The 20,578-nt window shown below is 37.3% G+C and overlaps 3 protein-coding genes across 4 annotated transcripts; 2 read left to right on the top strand and 1 right to left on the bottom strand.

Annotated features, from left to right (window-relative positions):
* Window positions 1-108: 108 nt before the first annotated feature.
* LOC109162032 (UPF0496 protein At4g34320-like) lies at window positions 109-1,757 on the top strand. The gene is made up of 2 exons (XM_019310675.1): window positions 109-192; window positions 423-1,757. The coding sequence occupies exon 2, from the start codon at window positions 449-451 to the stop codon at window positions 1,568-1,570; it is 1,122 nt and encodes a 373-aa protein (XP_019166220.1). The 5' UTR covers window positions 109-192; window positions 423-448; the 3' UTR covers window positions 1,571-1,757.
* Window positions 1,758-5,722: 3,965 nt separating this feature from the next.
* LOC109162030 (cytochrome c biogenesis protein CCS1, chloroplastic-like) lies at window positions 5,723-8,798 on the top strand. 2 transcript variants are annotated; one of them, XM_019310673.1, is made up of 9 exons: window positions 5,723-6,229; window positions 6,666-6,885; window positions 6,969-7,080; window positions 7,175-7,447; window positions 7,523-7,788; window positions 7,891-8,047; window positions 8,145-8,228; window positions 8,317-8,500; window positions 8,573-8,798. In XM_019310673.1, exons 1-8 carry the CDS (start codon window positions 5,767-5,769, stop codon window positions 8,470-8,472), a joined length of 1,731 nt encoding a protein of 576 aa, XP_019166218.1. In that variant the 5' UTR covers window positions 5,723-5,766; the 3' UTR covers window positions 8,473-8,500; window positions 8,573-8,798. The 2 variants fall into 2 exon arrangements, with proteins under 2 accessions (XP_019166218.1, XP_019166217.1); XM_019310672.1 differs by having other exon boundaries at window positions 8,317-8,798.
* A 128-nt stretch (window positions 8,799-8,926) lies between these two features.
* LOC109162031 (4-hydroxy-3-methylbut-2-enyl diphosphate reductase, chloroplastic-like) lies at window positions 8,927-11,661 on the bottom strand. The gene is made up of 10 exons (XM_019310674.1): window positions 11,294-11,661; window positions 10,996-11,192; window positions 10,699-10,878; window positions 10,454-10,585; window positions 10,259-10,333; window positions 10,042-10,147; window positions 9,866-9,960; window positions 9,598-9,783; window positions 9,421-9,507; window positions 8,927-9,200 (listed from the first exon to the last, which is right to left on the bottom strand). The coding sequence occupies exons 1-10, from the start codon at window positions 11,550-11,552 to the stop codon at window positions 9,135-9,137; spliced, it is 1,383 nt and encodes a 460-aa protein (XP_019166219.1). The 5' UTR covers window positions 11,553-11,661; the 3' UTR covers window positions 8,927-9,134.
* Window positions 11,662-20,578: the final 8,917 nt, after the last annotated feature.

Below are 20,578 nucleotides of genomic sequence, written 5' to 3'. Positions count from 1 at the left end.
TCTTCATATCGCTCTCCAATCCTTTCCTTAAAACCATTTACTTGTATATATATGCGTTTCTCAACCTCGAAAGAGACATTCTTTATCTATCTGCTTGCTTGAATTTAGTCTCTGAAGTTTGGATCTCTTCTGTGCTTCTGTTTCATGGTTTTGCCTATTTTACAACCTTAAGTTTATCCAGTTCTAATTTAGGTAAGTATACTTGTCTGTGGAATTTAATTCTGATTATTATAATATATCTAGTGATCGATTTGGCTGTCATCTTTCTGTGATTATTGAAATTAGGGTTGAATTTTCTTCAAAGGGTTATTATATATGATGTTGTGTTGTTTACTTGTTTTAGTTGTGGCTTTCAAGATTCATATATTGAGGTTTATGTGTAAAGCTAAGTTGGATGGTTAAAAGGTGTGGTCTTTGTGTAGAGATTAAAAGAAAAGAAATTGAAATCATGGGAGGGCAGAGTAGCAAGAAGCCTGCTGAAACATCGGCCTCTGGAATTAACAATCTGCAGTACAGAACAGAAATGATAAACTCATATGAAGCTGCTTGCAGGGTTGATGTAGATTTGCATAATTTTGATTCAACTCTCCAAGTAAGAACCAACCATGTCCTCAGTGCCCTTGCTGGAGGTGTTGAGGTGAGGGCGTTATCGTTTGATTCCTTAAAAGAAGTAACAGGATGTCTGCTAGACATGAATCAAGAAGTGGTTAAGGTCATCTTGGAATGCAAGAAGGACATCTGGAAAAACCAAGAACTCTTTGAGTTAGTTGAGGAGTACTTTGAGAACAGCCTGAAGACACTCGACTTCTGTGTCGAATTGGAGAAGTGCTTGAAGCGAGCTCGAGATAGGCAGCTGCTGATCCATGTTGCTCTCCAGGAATTCGAGGCGGAGACTGGGGTTGAAGGGAATAGCTATGCCAGAACCCTGGAGGAGCTGAAGAACTTCAGAGAAGCTGGGGACCCTTTCACTGAAGAGTTCTTCCAGATCTTCCAATCCGTTTATATGCACCAAATGCTAATGCTCGAGAGGCTGCAATCGAGAAAGAACAAACTCGACAAGAAGCTCAAGTACATCCACGCCTGGAGAAAGGTCTCCAGCATCATCTTTGCTGCAGCATTTGCAGCCGTTCTGATCTGTGCAGTGGTGGCTGCTGCCGTGGCTGCCCCACCTGTTGCAGGCGCCCTGGCAGCCGCCTCTTCGGTCCCCATCGGCTCAATGGGTAAGTGGATCGATTCGCTTTTCAAGAACTATGAAATCGCCATCAAAGGGCAGAAGGAAATCATCAACTCCATGCAAGTGGGCAGTTATGTGAGCATCAAAGACTTGGACACCATAAGGGTGCTGATTGATAGGCTGGAAGTAGAGATAAAGTCCCTCCTGGAAAACGCGGATTTCGCCATTAACCACGAAGGGGCAGTGAAGATTGCAATCGAAGAGATCAAGAAGAAGCTGGATGTTTTCATGAAGAATGTTGAGGATTTAGGGGTGCAGGCTGATGTGTGTAGCAGGGATATTCGCAGAGCCAGGACTGTGATTCTGCAAAGGATCATCAGACACCCCAACCATTAAGGATTCATGCTGGAAACCTCAACCTCTCAAGTCTCAAACTAAACTAAACTGTGGTCCTCCTAGGCCCTAGCTAGCTTGTTTCATGAAGAATAATAATAAAAGGATATTGAATTCATTGATTTGTAATCTGTAAAGTAATGTTCATCTTTCCTGAACTAATTTATTAACATGGAATTTGATTTAGATATTTGTTGATCGAGGGCATTATCCACACATTCTTAGCTTGTATTATTTAATACTTCGTTTTAACAACTTGTGTTTAGATGATGTTATGCAAATGCAATATATAGTTGTCCAGAAGCTTGCATCTTCAACCTTATTGGTTGCGTTCATTCAGGCTCGATCTCTAACGTCATTATTAGTGTCAGTTGGTTTAGGTATATATAGGAAAACTAATTATGGATATTCTGTTTTAATGGAGGAATGAAGATAATTCACACTTGGCTTCGATTCAGGAATGGCAATGGGAAAGACTGATTATTCATCAGTCATTGGATTCATTACAATTCGGGTAAAATTTTTAGATATTCACTAATTCTATGCAAAATGAATATTCACCACAGTGCTATCTTAATATTGGTAATATTTTTTTAATAATAAATTAATTATAATTACTTGTTATATGTTAATTTTAATAAAGTTTTTATTTGAATATAATTACAAAATTATTTATAATATTTTAACTTACTCAGCTCATTAATTTTCATAAGCAAGGTCTTAGGTTCGGACTCCATTCAAATCAAAATTGACATAATGGTTAAACATATACTATGAGTGAATTAAAAAATACAATATAAAATTTAACATGAACTTTGGTCAATTAATAAGAAGTTAGAACCACGCATTGTGCATTGATGAAACGGTACACATAATTTATTGTGGCCCTGTTTGGTAAAATGGCTGTTAGCTGATAGCTGTTAGTTGTTAGCTGATTGTGTGAATTAGAGGGTATAAATAGTTGATAACATTAGCTGATTGTAGAAAATTGTTTGGTAAATTAGCTGTTTGCTGATAGCTGTTTGGTATAATTTCTTTTCTCAAAAAGCTAATTGAAAAAGTTGCTTAGAGTAGCTTTTTGAATTTTAGCATTTTGAAATTGCAAAAAGTTAATTAACCAAACATTTATATTGATATTTTAACTAAATTAAACAATTAATAGTAGTCATTTTCAAAAAAAAAAAAAAACAATTAATAGTAGTCAAATAGGCCAAAATTGGCATATAGGCCAATTTTTTACCAAACAGGGCCTGTATATATTCATTACAGATGAGAAACTATGTCTAAAACTGCTATTGCACCAGTTAATTTTATGAAAAATTATGTCAAGTCATAGTTATGCATTATTGAAATATTCAGACAGATATATTCATAATCAGAAAAATAAACAGACATAATCACAAATAAATCCAAAATCATGCACTTAAAAAGTTCATCATGTATCTAGATTTCAGAATTAAGAGCTTCATTTTTTTTTTTTTGAATGCTACTGGTTCTATTACAGCTTCATTTAAGAGTCATTTATCCATAAATTTACACATTCCAAAGAAATCTAGAATTAGACACTTGAAAAGTTCATTATGAATCACGATTTCAAAATTAGGGGTTTAATTTAAGGGTCATATATCCATAAACTTACACATTACAAAGAAACCTAGAATTAGACACTTAAACAACTCATCATGTATCTAGATTTCAAAATTAGGGGCTTCATGCCTTCATTTAAGGGTCATATATCTATAAACTTGCACATAACAAAGAAATCTAGAATCAAGTACTTAAAAAGTTAATCATGTATATGGATTTCATAATTAAGATTTAGGGGCTTCCACCAATATCCATAATCAGGGGTCATTTAATTTAAGGATTATGTTCACACTTATGTGAATTTCATCTTGGGTGACAAAGATGACAATGTAAAAAAGCATCTGCATCTCAGCTCGATGGATATATTGTCAATGAACGACAGATGGAAAACATATACTGGGTGGTGTGCAAGACTTTTCAACCAAAGCTAGTCTTGACTACGTTTGATCAATTCTTCAATGATATTAAAGAATCGTTAAATTCATCTAACCAATTCAGCTTCAAATTTGTGGAATAGTCTGCAATTCAAGTTCTTTGTAGCATTGCTAGGGAAGTTGTTTCTTTGTCTGACTGTAAGGAATGGTATACCGTTTCACCGATCCTATTTGTAATTGCTTCATCTTATGATTAAATGAATGAGTTTCTTTATCTTCAAAAGAATTTAAGGATTATGTCAAACAGAAAATTTCACAGTAAATATAAAAAATCAGAAGTCATTTAAGGGACATATTGATATGGGAATTTCACAATAAACATAACAAAATCAGGAGTTATTTAATGAACATATCAATATAGAAATTATTTTCAAAAAAAAAAAAATATCAATATAGAAATTTCACAGTAAACATAACAAAAACAGGGGTTATTTAAGGACATATCAATATGAAAGTTTCAAAGTAAACATAACAAAATCAATGGTCATTTAAGGGATATATCAAATTAAAAATTTCACAGTAATAATAACAAAAATTAGGGGTCATTTAGGGAACATATCTATTTGAAAATTTCACAGCAAATATAACAAAATCAAAGGCCGGATATATCAAACTAGAAGTTTCACAGTAAACATAACAAAATCAACGGCCATTTAAGAGACATCATTCTAGAAATTTCAGAGTAAACATAACCAAATCAAGGGTCAGTTAAGAGACATATCAATCTGAAATTTTCACAATAAACATAACAAAATTAGAGGTCATTTAAGGAACATATTAAACTAGAAATTTCATAGTAAACATAACAAAATTAATGCCATTTAGGACATGTTAAACTGAAAATTTCAAAATGATATAAACTTAAGCTATAGCCTAGAGCTTCCACTACCGTTCATAGGACCACCAAGAAATCATAAATGGGCCACCAGAGTGACGGAGTTTGTGAGAAATAAACTAATAATATTGCCCAAGTTGCGGATTTATGCGGAACGAGGGTGCCCAAGTTGCGGACGGATGCGGCACGAGGGTGCCTAAGTTGCGGACGGATGCGGCACGAGGGTGCCTAAGTTGCGGACGGATGCGGCACGAGGGTCTCAAAAACTCGGAGAACTCAGAGTCTAAGAGTTTAGAGACGAGAGAAGATACTAGAAAGATTGGGAGAGAGCAATGGAAAGGAGTGAGGGATGTGATTACACAAATGATCAGTAGGGTTAACAGAAGGCATCTCTTAATGGTCATATATATACTCAGTCTAATAGATATATGCATATATAACCACTAAACAAAGTTCGAATATTTGAACGTGTCAGGAAAAATTTTACAACCCCTAACTTGATTTTAAATACACGGCATTAATCTCACCACGAGTCGAATAGCCATATTTGTGTTCAGATACCCATTTGTCTTTGTTTCCAATTTTCAAGTCGAACAAGTTCTTCGGGTTATGCAAAACCTTAAAAATAATTACTTCCCTTGTCCATTTTATCTGTTCTACTTACTATTCATTGGTCAAATCAACTATTTCTTCTTTGTTTATTTTCTTTAGTACTTTTTATTCATTTTTAAATTTGATTTTTTATGTTTAATAGTACTTTTAGTGTAGTTTCTAAATATATAAATTTTGTATACGAACTAAACTTAATATTATGAAAATTTGAATTAAAAATAACTTCAGTCAAGCTTCGTTAACTGAACTAGACACATAAAATGGAACGGATGGAGTAATATTTTATAAGTAATTTCGTAATAAGCTTATGTTCATATTTTTTAAAAATAAATCAAATAGAAAAAAAAATAATTTGTTGACTGTAAGCCCAATAGAAAAAAAATCAGCCAAACACAAAAATAAAAAAATAATAATAATAAATAATAATAATAATAATAAGTGAAATTATCTCTTAATATTACATTATTGTCATTTTTATCTTTCATTAAGAATAGACTGCCATGGTTTTTAAAAAACAATTATATTAAAAAATTAATAAACAAAAAAAAAATCACATAATAAACCGAACCACAGGTTATAAAATTATTTGTAATAGTATATTCTTTAAAACGCAAAATTTAGCCTAGATTTTTGTAGTTGATCTTTCTGTTTTCCTCGCCCATTTTAATATTTAAAAAAAAAAAAAAAAAAAAAAAAGGGTTTAGTTTATAGTAAGCTCCCTTCTCGGACGCATGTCTGTGGATAAACTAACCTCTGTCAGTTCAATGGCGATCATGAATCTTAGCACTAGGCCTTTAAGATTGGCTCAACTGCAAAACCCAAAACTAAACTTCACTTTCATACCTCATTTTTCACTCCGCAATTCAAGAATCTATGGTGTTTACAGGGACAAGGGCCAAAATTTCTCCTTCACCCTTTCTTGCAAGCTCAACACCACTAGAAAGAAGCAGGGTGCCAAGGAGAACAGTGCGCCCAGCAAGATTAGGGTGCCGGAATCTGACGGAGCACCCACGCTTTTGGACGCCGGCGACGCCGGAAATGGTGCCTCTCCGACGGGTCCACCGCCTGCGAAGAAGAGTAAAGCTGGTGGTTTGGGGCTGTTGAGGAGATTACCCAAAAGGGTAGTGGCGAGTCTGTCTAGTTTGACCCTCGCTATATCTGAGATGTTTGCCCTCGCTGGCTTAATGGCCATAGGTATTTATTTTTCCTTAAAGATTTTGTTTTTTCCCAGAATTCTCTTGATGTTGTTCTTTATTCATCATCTGTACAAGATTTTGCCGGTCTGCTATATCTTCTAGCCTTGCAGATAATGAAGTTTAGCTGTTTAGAATATAAATTTGGAGCTAAAATTTGACATCCTATTTCAAATTGCATCAAGTATTGATCAATAAAGTTCTTGCCTCAGCAAATTGTAACTTATGAATGAGAGATTGCTTTGCTTGTTTAAATAGGATAATTAAGTACCTTTATATTAACCCATCATTTCTGTACCAGTATGTTCATGGTTCAAAAGAATATAATGTTGAACTAAATATCCCATTTATGATCCAACAATTCCAGCTATCAGTCTCTTTACATTCCACTTTCTGCTGCAAATGACATTTTTTCGGTTTACATTTGTTCCTCGTAGGATCAATCATCGAACAAGGGGAGGCTCCAGATTTCTATTTTCAGAAGTTCCCCGAAGATCATCCTCTGTTTGGGTTCTTCAACTGGAGATGGGTTCTCACTCTTGGCTTCGATCACATGTTTTCATCGCCCATATTCTTAGGAACATCGGCTCTTCTAGCAGCATCGCTGATGGCCTGCACTTACACAACACAGATACCCCTAGTCAAAGTAGCAAGGAGGTCTGGTTTGAGTCTCCCCTCTTCCTTGTTTGAGCATTATTAGTAATTCTGAGTGTTAACAGCTATGGAACCCCGATTTGTAGGTGGTCGTTCTTACACTCAGCTCAGGCGATTCGAAAGCAGGAATATTCGGACACTCTCCCTAAAGCATCTATACAAGATTTGGGGGCCGTCCTGATGGGAGCTGGATACGAGGTATCAGCTCTTCACTAATTTGTTAATCTTTTCGGTTTCTTCTCACTTCAGATATACTATTTACACGTATAGTTATCTGTTTCTGCATCTCTAGGTATTCCTTAAAGGCTCAGCTCTATACGCGTTTAAAGGATTGGCAGGCCGAATTGCTCCAATTGGAGTACATGTGGCACTGCTGCTGATAATGTTCGGAGGAACTATTAGTGCCACGGGAAGCTTTAGAGGGTCGGTGAATGTTCCTCAAGGTCTGAACTTTGTTATAGGCGACGTGCTTGGGCCAACGGGGTTTTTGTCGACTCCCTCAGAAGCATTCAGTACTGAAGTTCATGTCAATCGGTTCTACATGGAATACTATGAGAGCGGAGAGGTATGCATAATAATGTTTTCCCTTCCCGCAATCTATCGAACATTAATGGGTAGTCAGTACTTTTTTGTGATATAGGTTTCACAGTTTCGGTCTGATCTATCACTATACGACCTTGATGGGAAGGAGGTAATGAGGAAGACGATAAGTGTAAATGATCCGTTGAGGTACGGTGGCATTACTATATACCAAACAGATTGGAGTTTCTCAGCGTTACAGATCATGAAGGATGATGAAGGGCCTTTTAATTTGGCTATGGCGCCTCTAAAGATCAATGGAGACAAGAAGTTGTTCGGTACATTCCTGCCTATAGGTGATACTGATTCTCCTGATGTCAAGGGAATGTAAGTTTTGTTATTAAGACAAGACTATAAGTCTTATGTGGTATCTTTATCAAATGTGCTGGTTTTTAACACTTTTAATCCCTTCTATTTGTGAGAATCCAGATCAATGTTAGCGCGTGACTTGCAGTCCATTATCCTTTATGATAAAGAAGGGAAATTTGTTGGAGTCAGGCGGCCCAACTCTAAGCTTCCGATTGAGATTGATGGAACCAAAATTCTAATAGTAGATGCAATTGGTAGCACTGGCCTTGACCTGAAGGTAAAATCCAAAGGGAATCCAGAATAATTCTTTTATCGGTTTTTTTTTTTTTTCTCACTTATAAAGATGCTGAAATGTTACCGATATTGCATCTCAGAGCGACCCAGGGGTGCCAATCGTGTATGCGGGTTTTGGAGCTTTAATGCTTACGACGTGCATCAGCTTCTTGTCACACAGTCAGGTGAGCTCCGTTGTTATTAAGTTGTTCGATTGTAATTTCAGAAGCAGTAACTGTTTTTGGGTTTGTGCATTTTCGAATCACCTAAAAGATATGGGCGTTACAAGATGGAACAATGGTGGTTGTGGGAGGAAAGACTAACCGGGCGAAAGGTGAATTTCCAGATGCAATAAGCAGCTTGCTTGATCAAGTCCCTGAAATAGTTGAATCATCTCCTTCCAAAGAATCAAATGGTCTCAGTCTCTGAGGCATTTACTTGGATCAAAGAGTATTACATAACATAGTTCGACTCCACGGATGATTCAGTCCGAGGAGAAACCAACACAAGTTGCCAGGAAAACTCTTCAATGATGGTTTGGTTAGAACTTATTCCATTGATTCCTTGTAGATCGGATTCAGAGCCTTCCAAGAATCATAAATTTCTGCTCTGTAGATATAATTGTACTTGTGTATACAGGAGAAAATTCATAGATACATGATTTTTATGTGATACAACATATGTTGATCAATGATCATACTTCTTCTCCAACCCCTCAAAAGTCAAAACTACTTTTGTAGTATACAGTTCTTCCCGAGTGAAGTTCACTTTTGCTTACAATGAACTCAATATTTGGCAACCGTGAGCACAGTTTAAAACCTCTGCAGAGAAGAATCTTTGGGTAACCTTGTTCGGACTAAGCAAATCTGGAGACAAACTCATAGGATTTTAACACACTTTTTGCATTACTGATGATCCTATCAGGATAATTCAGTACAAAGATCTATTCTAAATATGCATACATCACCTATATAATAGAGACACGCAAACAAGTCACACGTTTAAATTCTTGGTGGACAGAAATTACATATCCTCCTAAGTTCTTAGGTTGGCCAAATCAGGACTGAAAATGTCCGAGACTGTGACTTAGTCTATGCCAATTGCACGGCTTCTTCACGCTTTATATCAAACACCTTGATAAGGGCATCTTCAACTACCTGAAAAAGTCCATTTATTGTTCAGAGCTCAAGCCTATGCTATCACTATGTGAAGTTATCTATGGATTCCTGCTGGAAGTAGATTCATAATGAAAACTCGAAAACATTCTTGAATTTGGTTTGAGGGAAAAGGAAAGTAAAATGAAGGAAAAATGGAGAACAACAAGCTGAGTAAACTAGAATTGGAGCATGATGATGAGAAGAATTTAAGTAGCATTACCTTATCAGGAGTGGAGGCGCCAGATGTTACCCCTATTGTGAGAGGTCCTTCAGGCAGAAAGTTCTCTTTCTCAACCAACTCACCATGCTGTTTAAAAAGGATATGTAGAGAATAAGGGGAAAATATGCAAAGTTGAAATTTTATTCTTGAAAAATTCATAGTGTCACAAGTGCCCACCAATAACTTGTAGCTTATTTTGTTTCCAGGACCGATTCTCTGCTCACTATCAATCCAGTATGATGGAATTCCACGTTCCTCTGCAATCTCCTGTAGGTGTGAAGTGTTGCTTGAGTTCCAGCCACCAATTACCAAAATAAGATCCAGCTTGTCCTCAACTAGCTTATACATGGCATCTTGTCGCTCCTAAAGGTTTTATGCAATTTATCAGGAATGCATAATTGACAGGAAATTCAGGGAAAAGCATAACAAGATAGAAATGACATACTTGAGTAGCATCACAAATAGTGTTGAAACTCATAAAGTGGTTATTGACGTTTTCCACTCCATACTTGCGCATCATGGTCTTCTCAATTAACTTTCCTATTTAGAACAGGTGCAAAATCAGTATGTCAAATTGCACTTTACTAAATGGATAAATGAGCAAGTGATGTAGAGACTGACCAATCTCTTCAGTTTCTCCCTTCAACATTGTTGTCTGGTTAGCAATACCAACTTTACAGAGATCGGCATCTGGATCAAAACCTTCAGAAACTGCCCGCTTAAATTTCTGCAGGAAAAAAAAAAAAAAAATGTCAGAGCAGCATGACACATAATGATTGCGCCAAGATAAAATAAACAACTTAAATTCACATAAATGGAAAGGGTAGCTCAGAGGCACCTCCAGAAATGCTTCTTTGGTTGAGCTAGAACCATCTAGTTGACCTCCAAGAATATAATCACAAACATATGTTGCCTGCAATGTGTATAGGGTTCAAGAAATAAGAACTGGCATTCAATGCCTTCTAAATATTTCTAGAAAACAACATAAACATTTTACAGTGTACTAATAAAAAGACAAATGAAGCCAACATACCTCCGCAATGTTCTTCACAATGATGTATTTTCCTGCAAAAGATGCAGTGGCTACGGTTTCTTCATGAGAATATTTACCATGGATCACGGAGGTGTGTTCACCTTTCTTGTGTTTCTCAACTACATTCCAAACCTGGAAAGTAAAATCGGAAAGAACTAATGATAGAACTCTGGGACATAAGATACCTGTTTGCAAATGATGAATATGGGTCTATAATCTATTTTCTTGCAACTCAGCTGTCACACCTTAGAAACCCATGGGCAGGTTGTATCAACTATTTGTACATTCTTTTCACTCAAAGTTAACATCTCATCGACAGCAGCCCCAAACGCAGGCAAAACCACAACATCACCCTTGTCAACAACATTAAAATTTTTCTCTCCTTGGTCAATGGGGATATTCTTGACTTCCATTTCCTCAAGCCGCTGGACATGATGAAGTCAAATATTTATGATTACAGAAGTGCCAATAACTATATGAACAACCTAATATTTAAATAGAGATCAACATGAAGAATAAACCAATAACTGAGAGTGTAAGACCTTATTCACTGTAGGGTTGTGTATAATTTCATTTGTGATCCAAATCCTCTCAGTTGGAAATTGTTTTCTCGCTTCATACGCAATCTGGACTGCTCGCTCAACCCCCCAGCAGAAGCCATAGGCTTCTGCAAGTTTTATGGTAACATTTCCCCATGTATATTCGTAGCCATTCTCTTTCAACTTCTTTATAATATCACCTGAAACGTGAGAATTAAAGGAATAAACAGAATTTTTTTTGAATGATTTCTCCCACTATTCTCGTTTCGTATCTAACAACAAAGTCACAACCTCAACTTACTAGTATACTCGCGATTCATGAGCTCAAGAGTAGCTTCTTTGTGACCAAAGCCCTTGCGATTGTAATTCGCACTTCTGGTCAAGTTCTTCCGGAACGTCTTAGGATCAAACTCCGAATCTACGGCCGGCGAGGAGGAGGAAGCTGTTTCTCCGGCGGAGCATCGGACTGAGAGAGGCTTCCGGAGATGGAAGACTCTAGACTCCGGCAAGGAGATGTCGGTACGGATTGGTAAACGGGAGAATTGCAGAGGAATAGACATGATTCAGGGGAGAGTGCGCACGTTAGCTGATTGCGTTTGCAGTGTTGGAGCTAAAAGCCTAAGACTGATTTGAGGTCTGCGATTTATCGTCTCTGAGTCGTGACTCGTGCCCCGTCGACACATATATCCTGTCTTTTTCCTTTGATTTACGGACTTTTTTTATTAAAAAAAAAATGTTAAAAATGACAGCAAGCGGAGAGTTCAACCAAACAGTAACAAGCTACCCTAATTAATTTATGGGCAACTCTAACGCTAAACACTTAATAAAAAGAAAAATACTTGGTGTACTCCTATTTTAAACTCTCAATTTGTACTCACTCTCATATACTTTTGATGTAGACATTTTTCTGTGGACTCACATGATGAAAATAATCTATCCTGATTTGTCACCTCAGTGAGTATAAATGAGGGAGTAGAATTTTGGGAGTCTATGTAGTAGAACTCAAAATATGAGTGTAATATTTGAAAAACTACTCATTAGATCTTCATTTGATTTATCTATTATTTATCTATGGAATGCTCATGAATTGTTTTCTGCAGAATATCTATCATTGTTACATTGTTTTGTTATCGTTGCTTCCCAATATTTTTACTCCTTGAAAGAAGTGTAATATTTATCAATCATGGTAGGTTTCTTTGTATAAATTAAAGGGTAATTTTAAAAGTTTGCTTGAGTCAACCATGTCATGGTTTCTCTGTATAAAAGGTGTTTTGTTTTATCTTACAAATATTCTTAAATTATAATGATTGCTCCAAAAAATTATGATTCAACTTTTAAAATCATATTATTTTCAAACTATGTTTGCTCTAAATATTTCTAAATTATAGTGTTTTCTCCAAAATAAGCAGGTAGATTAATTTGGCAAAAAATAAGCTTAATCAAAGTAATAAATATGTTTCTCTATCTACTAAAATCAATCAAGACAAAAAAAAAAAAAAAAAAAAAGTTTAGAAGTGATGATGGATTGAATGACATAGCACCTGAGATGCTGTAGTTGCTTACAAAGAAGCTAAGGGCATCCTCAATAGTGAGGATTTTGGTGTGGTATTTTAGGTGCCAACTAGGAGAGAGATGTGGAGAGAAGAAGAAATAAAATTAAAAAAAAAAAAACAAAAAACAAAAACAAAAACAAAAAATTGACGCGAAAAAAGTCAGGAAGTCTGATGCCTTGGCGCCATCCATTGCACCAGGTACGACTTTCCAGCCTTCTCTTTCACTTTCTCTCTGCTATTGGGCCCACAAAAACGTCCATATTGCAGGAGAAAAGTTTGGCCAAAGTCTTCATCTTCCATTTGTGAAAATCTCCTCTATGGGATTTTGTTGTCCTAAAACTTAGTGAAGACCCTTCTAATGGGGATGTGCTAATGAGCTAATCAAAGACATAGCAACCTACTTTAAGAAAGAATATGAGAACACTGATAGAAAGATGAAGATATTTGAAGAAATCATCAAACTGCCTTGAATTTTCAAGGCAAGAAGTTATAGAAGGTCAGAAGTGGCAATCGAGACATCACCCAACCCACCAGGGCCAATCGCTGAGGGTAGGATTCAACGACCTGAGGTCAATCAAGATTTTGATCCGGTGCAAGGAGAGGTGTCGGAGAAGGGAGTCCAATGCCGTTTGTAACACCATCAACATACATCGAATTGGCAATTCTTACATGTAGACTTGTCAAGAAAATCAAGATTTTCAAGATTATTGAAAACGGGCAACGTACAAGGAATTTGCGTCGGCGAACATGTTAACTTTCAATATTTAATAATTGAAATCACCACTCTTAATTATAATTAAGATAAATGATATTCATAAAATTTAATCTACATTGCACATATATTGTTAGGATCCAAACACCTCCTAAGTGGAATAATTTGTCTGTAATATGATCATTATTGGTATTGCTATCATATTCTCCAGAGTCTTAATGGTTTGTGAAAAAGCACGTGAGTCTTGAATGCAAGATATAGCCTTTAATAACTTTAATTTATTTCAATTATAAAGCTGGACTAGATGCAAACATATTCCAGATATAATAAATAACATGAAATAAATAGCAGTAAAAGAAAGCATGCACCAGGATATGTTCACGCAGTTCGGAGCCTCACTCCTACGTCTGCGGGGCCACTCACATCAACCCAAATCCACTATGATGAAAAACGGAGTACAAGAGGATAGTTAATTACACTCTAAGGTATAACCTATAACTACTCCAGAACCTACTCCAGTGGATCCGATGTGCAGGCGTTCTTCATTGCTTCATGATCTGATTGCAAGATCTTCTTCACACACATCAGTACATGATATATTTGGTATAGATGCACCAAGATTTTCAGAGTAAGGCTTTGTGAAAGAGTGCGTAATTCGAATGCTAATTAAGGTAGCATTATATATAGGTTGTAAAGAATGTTTTGATCCTCAAAACATGCAATCTTCCCTTCCTTGAATTCGGCTGCTCCATTAGATCTAGATCTCCCCATTGATAGGGTCTTGACCGAATACTTTGAAGAAGCTTCATACCTTCTGGATTACTTCCTAGCGCTGATCCAGTAAACCCCAGACGACGTGACTAATCCAGGACTACTTTAACAACTAATCTAAGCCAATAATAAAGAGGTTTAAATGTGCAACAAATTTACACTTACAATCTCCCCCTTTGGCTATTAGTACAAAACTACTAAAAGATATCATCGGCTTTAAATTGCCGAATATATAATCTATACAATTGAGAGCGGATTAGTCACTAGTCAAGAGTAGCTAGACTCACACCCTCCTTAAACTTAGCCAATGTTGTGCCAGAAAATTTAAACACAATTACACATAGAAAATTAAAGCACAAAGCACAAAGAGACACAGAGCACACAAAGTCATATAATATAGCCGCATAGCTTTTATCACATAGTCACGACAAAACACGCAAACACATATAGAGACAAAATAGAGGTAGAGCACACCACATTATTCACTGGCACTTATGGCTAAGTTCACAAAAAAAACGTGCACTCCCCCTTACTACGTGCACTCCCCCTTTTTGTCAAACTAATGGGCAAAGAGCAACATCAGGACTGAGTGGAGGAGGAAGAAGTCTCCAAGTCTTCATCATCATCAGCAGGAGCAGCAGGAGAAGCACTCTCAAGAGCGGCAATGTGTCGATTGGTGCGGAGCAGTTGAGCCTCGGCGGTTGAGATGGAAGATTGAATGGCAAGCGAGGCATCTTTCATTGTAGCAATGTGTGAAGTGAGAAAGGTGACCTGCTGTCTAAGAACAGCCAGCGCCGAAGCAGAATCAGCAGCAGAAGCAGTCGGCGTAGAGTCCAGGCCAGTTGCTGGAGGATCAGCTGGAGCAGGGGCAGGTGGAACTGAGGAGAGAGTGGCCCGATCATCATAGTGTGTTCTTTGGAAGATGCGAGAGTCCATAGAGGTCTTGTGAGTAACATGACAGAGCTCTTCATTGGAGTAGAGTTGAAGCCCTTATTGTGGCAGAATCCCGATGATAAGGCACGGAAAGGGGAGATGAATCTTGGCTTCCTTCTTCTTGGCAAAACTCATGATGTGATGATAGATGAGGTGACCAAGATCAATCGGCAGTTGATGTCGAACTTTGTATAACAGAGATGCCATCTTCTTATTGACAGTGTGCACAGAAACATTTGGAATCCAATTGCTAGAAGCTAGGCCAAACAGGACAGAATAGACTACAGTAAGGACGTTCGAAGGAAGGCCATCATTTGGCCAGATGTTGATCTCATTGTGGGTAAGATGTGATGCAAGAAAGTCACTAGCAGGATCAAAGAGATCATCACACGCATCACGCTGAAAATAGACATTAATAATAGAAGGACTAAAATCATACCAAACATCTCGGAGAAAAACCTTATGATAATGCGGAGAGGCCGGCCGAAGAGAATCAGATGTGAGATTGGCGTAGAATTCTGGAATAAGCCAGGCAGAGTAAGCTCCCACATTCTGGATAGTCTGGAGAAGGTTCTGAGCACTAAGAAGAGGAATGATATTGCACGTGCGAATGAGGTACTCAATATTGAAATTCTTCTCAACCAAGATATCGCGATTTGAATGCTGTTGCCATACTGTTTCCAATGCAGAGGAGAGCAAGATAGGTCTGAACGAGGTCTCCTTGGATGCTTTAGAGGTCTTGGACCTAGATGATGCAGCTGGCTTTGAAGCAGGAGCAGAAGCTGGAGCAGGAGTTGGAGGAGGAGCTGGAGTAGACACACCAGTTCTCGATCTTGTACGCGGAGCCAGACCTGTAGGACGATGTTCTGAGCGCTTGCTAGGACGAGATTCGGAGACAAATTCAACATCATCTGACATATGAAGCTTTCGCTTAGCCACTGGAGCTGGAGCTGGAACTGGAGCTTCATCTGGATCAGTAACTTTGGCTTTCCCTTTGGCCTTTGATGTAGCAAACGGCACTCTGATAATTGGGACAGCCGTTTGTGCACGGGCAGAGTTTGGCATATTAGCAATGGTGTCTGAGATGATGGTTGCTTGAACGGATGGATCCTCAGGCTCAGAAATTATGTCATGGATTGACACCTCAATATCCTCTGGAATAGAGCCTGGAGCAGATGCTAGAGCGTCAGTAGCAGGATTTGAGGCCAGAGCAGTGGCTGGAATAGAAGCCGTAGCTGTGGCAAGAGCACGTGAGGGCTCAGCCATTTTGGGAGTGGCCTTATCGGAGCGTTGAGGAAGAGAACCTGTGAAAGCAATCGTAGATAGAGGCACAATAGACATACCAGCAGAGGGATCCTAATTTTGCAAGACAAAAACACAGTCTCAAAAAAAAAAAAACACCATAGATAATCAAGGCAAAATAAGCAAATTAAAGCATAAAAACACTTTTTCAGATTGGGATATGGATGATCTTTACAGCATCTTACAAACACTTATACAATTATAAAATGCGTCTCTTTTTGCTCTGATCTGCAACTTGGACACCTCATTAATTGATTGGTTGAGAAGATAAGGTCATGAGAACAGAATAAATTGACAACATCATTTCTTGCAAATAGTTTAGCTTGTCACAAAGAATCTTTTTAATGTAATTTATATATTTTTTGCATGTAGATTATTATACAAATATTCAAATTTAAATAATAATGACAAGTCACCCAAAAGCATAATATTACATATTCTCTGTATGATTTATAGATTATTACACAAGTATCATCTTAAATAGTTGTTCCAGATTTTTATCATTATACAATATAATTCATCCCTGATTTCTCAATACTACTACTAATAATAATAAGAGTAAATACCAGCCAAGGTCCCTCGAATTTGGTGGTTTAGCCACATATAGTCCTAAACTTTCGTAATACCATCTGTGATCCTCCGAGTTTCGAAATCTGATCTGCTGTTGTTCTCCCGTTACTTTCTTCCGTCAGCGCCGTCTAAAGTAGGGATAGAATAGTAATTTGCCTTAAAACAAAACATTCTGAAATTAAAAATCCCAAATTAGCGTATGAAATGTAAAAATCCTAGACTCGCCGCTCTTCTCCAAATGCAACGCGAGACACCGCAGCTCTCCTCGGAAGCCCACACCGGTCTCCATCTTGACGAGCCCTGTTTGAGAATGACCGCGATTGGCCTCACTATCAGAGTGGATTTGTGAAGGGAGAAATTGCAACGATGTTGGTGGTTGATCGCTAGTCTCCAGTCATGTAATCGCTGAGGGGAGAATCGAGAATCCAGCGTTGCGCAATTCTTCAAGGCAGTTGGACTGTCACTTGTCAGTTTCAGGAAGCTCTGGGGGAGGGTCACTTGTCACCATGATCGTCTCGGGAAGGAGGAGACGAACACCCACTACCAGCTTCGGAAAAGAAAATTGAAGATGGATTGGGGAAATCATCGACATGGGCACTTCGTTGGTTGCAATCATATTACTAGGAGCCTAAAAAAATGATATTCAGAGCGGTCAACCCACCAAACTTCATAAGGAAACAAGGGACAGATTAAAATCATTAAATGAATTCGCTTATTCTTTGAAAGAAAAACAGATTGCCAGATATCTTTCACTCTAGATGTGTATTCTGTCTTGTCTATTTCTCCGACCCTCACTGTCGACCACCATCATCGGAAAGTCATCGTCGCAAGGTTGTGCTCCGGCACGCCTCTGTTGCTATGTTTGTCTATGAAACATATGTCGTCACCGGAGCGTCTCTTTCTTCGCCATAGCAACTGTGGCCGCCTTCACAGCGTTCGTCGACAGAGGAGACCGCTCCAAAATAGCGAGAGATTTTTTTTTTTTTTTTTTTTTGCTTTGTTTCTGCTCAGTCCACAATTAGAGTCATGTGCTCACTTTCAACGTGTCTACTTTGCGTGTGAATATATCCATAAACATATATGTTTTTGTTTGTGTTGCCGTGTTGTCAACTGTGGATGTATATAATTACTATTCTATCCCTGCTTTTGACGGATTGGAGCAAAGTAACGGGAGGACAAACGCTGGTCAAATTTTAAAATTCGGAGGACTACAGATGTTGTTATGAAAGTTTAGGACTATATGTGGCTAAACCACCAAATTTGAGGGACCATAGCTGGTATTTACTCTAATAATAATGATGATGATGGATTATATTGATCTGGGTGGTCCGACTCAAACAACCCAATAATAAATAAATGGATCACGATAGAGGTAACGTAATGGAAAGACAATGAATTGTAAATCACGGAGACAATGTTGTATTAAGACCTATGTCGAGCTATTACAAAGATAAGAATTGCATGCCTTAACAAGACAAAGTGAAAACATTTTATACCGAGCGACTTCCAACCACCCCGCGAGAAATGGGCGGGAGGTTATAACTGCGATGGACTGCATCCCGCGCCATACGTATCACACCAGTCGAAGACCTGGCCCTTGACCGAGCACGGGGCTTGGCCACACCCAGGTCCAGAGCCTCGGAGATAATTAGATCCGATTTTATTCGAGTTAATCTGCACCGGATCGATTTATAATATATCTATCAAATAATAACAATAATTTAAAAGAAGTAGCATAACTGATTTTGTAATATGCAAGTTCCAATATCTCACATGGTGAGTGGAGTTTGGTCGATAAAACAGTGCACATACATGCTATTCTTCATTTCAGCACATGTGCTTCCCCTTTAGTGGTCGGCTCGTCAGCGAAATGGCAAACCTCCGGACGACAATCGACGCCGCATTCTGGGACCTCAACGTCTCCACTTCCAGAACCCTAGACGACATGGTCTGCTCAATTCCCGGCGACCCCATTCTCATGGACGACGGTGCTCGAGCCAGCCGAGTCCTCAAAATCCGGCCAGCAGCTCTCTCTCCTCAGAAATGGCATGAGCGATTCATAGACCGCAAAGGAAGATATTGGGATATTCCAGAGTCAATATCCTTGGACTGCTCCTCACTTGATGATTTAACTTGATGAAAATATCCATTTGGTATCCATAAAAATAGTGGCCAGCCTATTGCAGTTGATATCCTAGGCACCTAGCTTGAGACACCCTTGCCACCATCATCACCAAATCCCCATCACTAACGTAACGCCAAGACCACTCAACTTCTCAGCATTTCTAATATCCTTCCCATTATATAGCAGCTGCTATTGCTGAAGCCGCACCTGCGTATGCTCATCCATAGATAAATTTAAACACTCATAACCATAATTCAATAATCAATTATAAAATTTTAAAAATAAAAACATCATTTTTAATCGAACCTCAATTTCCAGTAATGCTTTCAAGTTCTCGACCTGATAGAATGGCAAAACAGAAAATATTGGGTTCAGTAGGCAAATAATTTAAAAGGAAAATTCAATTCTTCCTCAGAATCAGAAGAAGTATCTTCATCGGATGAAGAGGAACATCTTTCCACCACTTCTTCTGAATCTTGCCATCAGACTTTTTCTTCTCTATAACTTGTTTTAAGGAAGAATCCTTTTTTGTTTTTGTTTTTGTTTTTTTTTTGTTTTTTTGTTTTTGTTTTTTTTTTTTGTTTTTTTTTTTTTTTTTTTGCGCTGACCGCTTCTCTCTTAACTACAAAGTCACTAAAGAACAATGAACTCGTTTTCCAATAACAGATTTTAAAACCAAAACAATAATTAAAAACTGTGGAAGATGAATTATAGACAAAAATAATACGAAAAAAATACTTTTCTAAAAAAATTTAACCTTTCTGCATCGACTTAGTAGGAGCAACTATAGCTGGCCTGGGGTGGCACTGACATCAACCCAGACAAATCCATAATAAAGAATGTAAATTGAAAAAATAATAACTATTGCACAAAGATAGAAATAGCTAGAAGAGAAATTTTACCTTTAACATTTGATTTCTTAGAAGAATTGCCCATTGTAATGGAAGATAATAACGCGGGGAGAGAAGTATATGGAAAACCGTAAAGATAAATTAGGGTTTAGGCAAGGGGAGTACACTGTTATATTAGTACTATTGGTGTAAATAATCTAGAATTGTATTAGGAATATGGAAGTAGAAAAGAATATATTGTACTAGGAATAGATTGTCATATTTTAATATACAATTGTAGTAGGAATAGTAATTATATTACCATATATTTTAATATACAATTGTAGTACGAATAGGAATTGTATTAGCATATTTTACAATATTACGCAAACCTTGATAGTATAAGAGTCTTATGGGTAGGAAGTTAAAATGAAGGATTTTGTTTTTGTATATAGATATAGATATAGATATAGATATAGATCAGATGATGATGGTGGTGGTGGTGGTGATTATTGTTATTATTATTATTATTATTATTATTATTATTATTATTATTATTATTATTATTATTATTATTATTATATGTTTTTTTATCTAATTTTACAAAACATTTTTTTACAAACCACTAATGCAATCTGCTGGTCAAACCTGCTAACACAATTCGCTACCTGTTAACTGCTAGCCGCGGATTACCAAACAAAGCCGAAGTGTATAAATAGGAAAAGGAATCCATCTTTATGCAAATAAATAAACTAAGTAATTCATATTTCCGCAAATAAATTGAAAAATG

This window comes from Ipomoea nil, unplaced genomic scaffold, assembly GCF_001879475.1.
Source record: "Ipomoea nil cultivar Tokyo-kokei standard unplaced genomic scaffold, Asagao_1.1 scaffold2926, whole genome shotgun sequence".
NCBI classification, from domain to species: domain Eukaryota; kingdom Viridiplantae; phylum Streptophyta; class Magnoliopsida; order Solanales; family Convolvulaceae; genus Ipomoea; species Ipomoea nil.
The sequence above is the reverse complement of the archived record's forward strand: the minus strand, read 5'-3'. Positions and strand labels throughout refer to the sequence as shown.

What these genes read in the sequence shown, in the direction of transcription:
- LOC109162032 (XM_019310675.1), top strand. Translation starts at nt 449, where the DNA reads ATGGGAGGGCAGAGTAGCAAGAAGCCTGCTGAAACATCGGCCTCTGGA.
- LOC109162030 (XM_019310673.1), top strand. Translation starts at nt 5,767, where the DNA reads ATGTCTGTGGATAAACTAACCTCTGTCAGTTCAATGGCGATCATGAAT. An exon ending in TGATGGGAGCTGGATACGAG is followed by an intron (nt 7,081 to 7,174) that starts GTATCAGCTCTT and finishes CTGCATCTCTAG; the next exon opens with GTATTCCTTAAAGGCTCAGC. An exon ending in AATACTATGAGAGCGGAGAG is followed by an intron (nt 7,448 to 7,522) that starts GTATGCATAATA and finishes TTTGTGATATAG; the next exon opens with GTTTCACAGTTTCGGTCTGA.
- LOC109162031 (XM_019310674.1), bottom strand. Translation starts at nt 11,552, where the DNA reads ATGTCTATTCCTCTGCAATTCTCCCGTTTACCAATCCGTACCGACATC. An exon ending in CCAAAGAAGCATTTCTGGAG is followed by an intron (nt 10,148 to 10,258) that starts GTGCCTCTGAGC and finishes TTTTTCCTGCAG; the next exon opens with AAATTTAAGCGGGCAGTTTC. An exon ending in GCGCCTCCACTCCTGATAAG is followed by an intron (nt 9,201 to 9,420) that starts GTAATGCTACTT and finishes GGACTTTTTCAG; the next exon opens with GTAGTTGAAGATGCCCTTAT.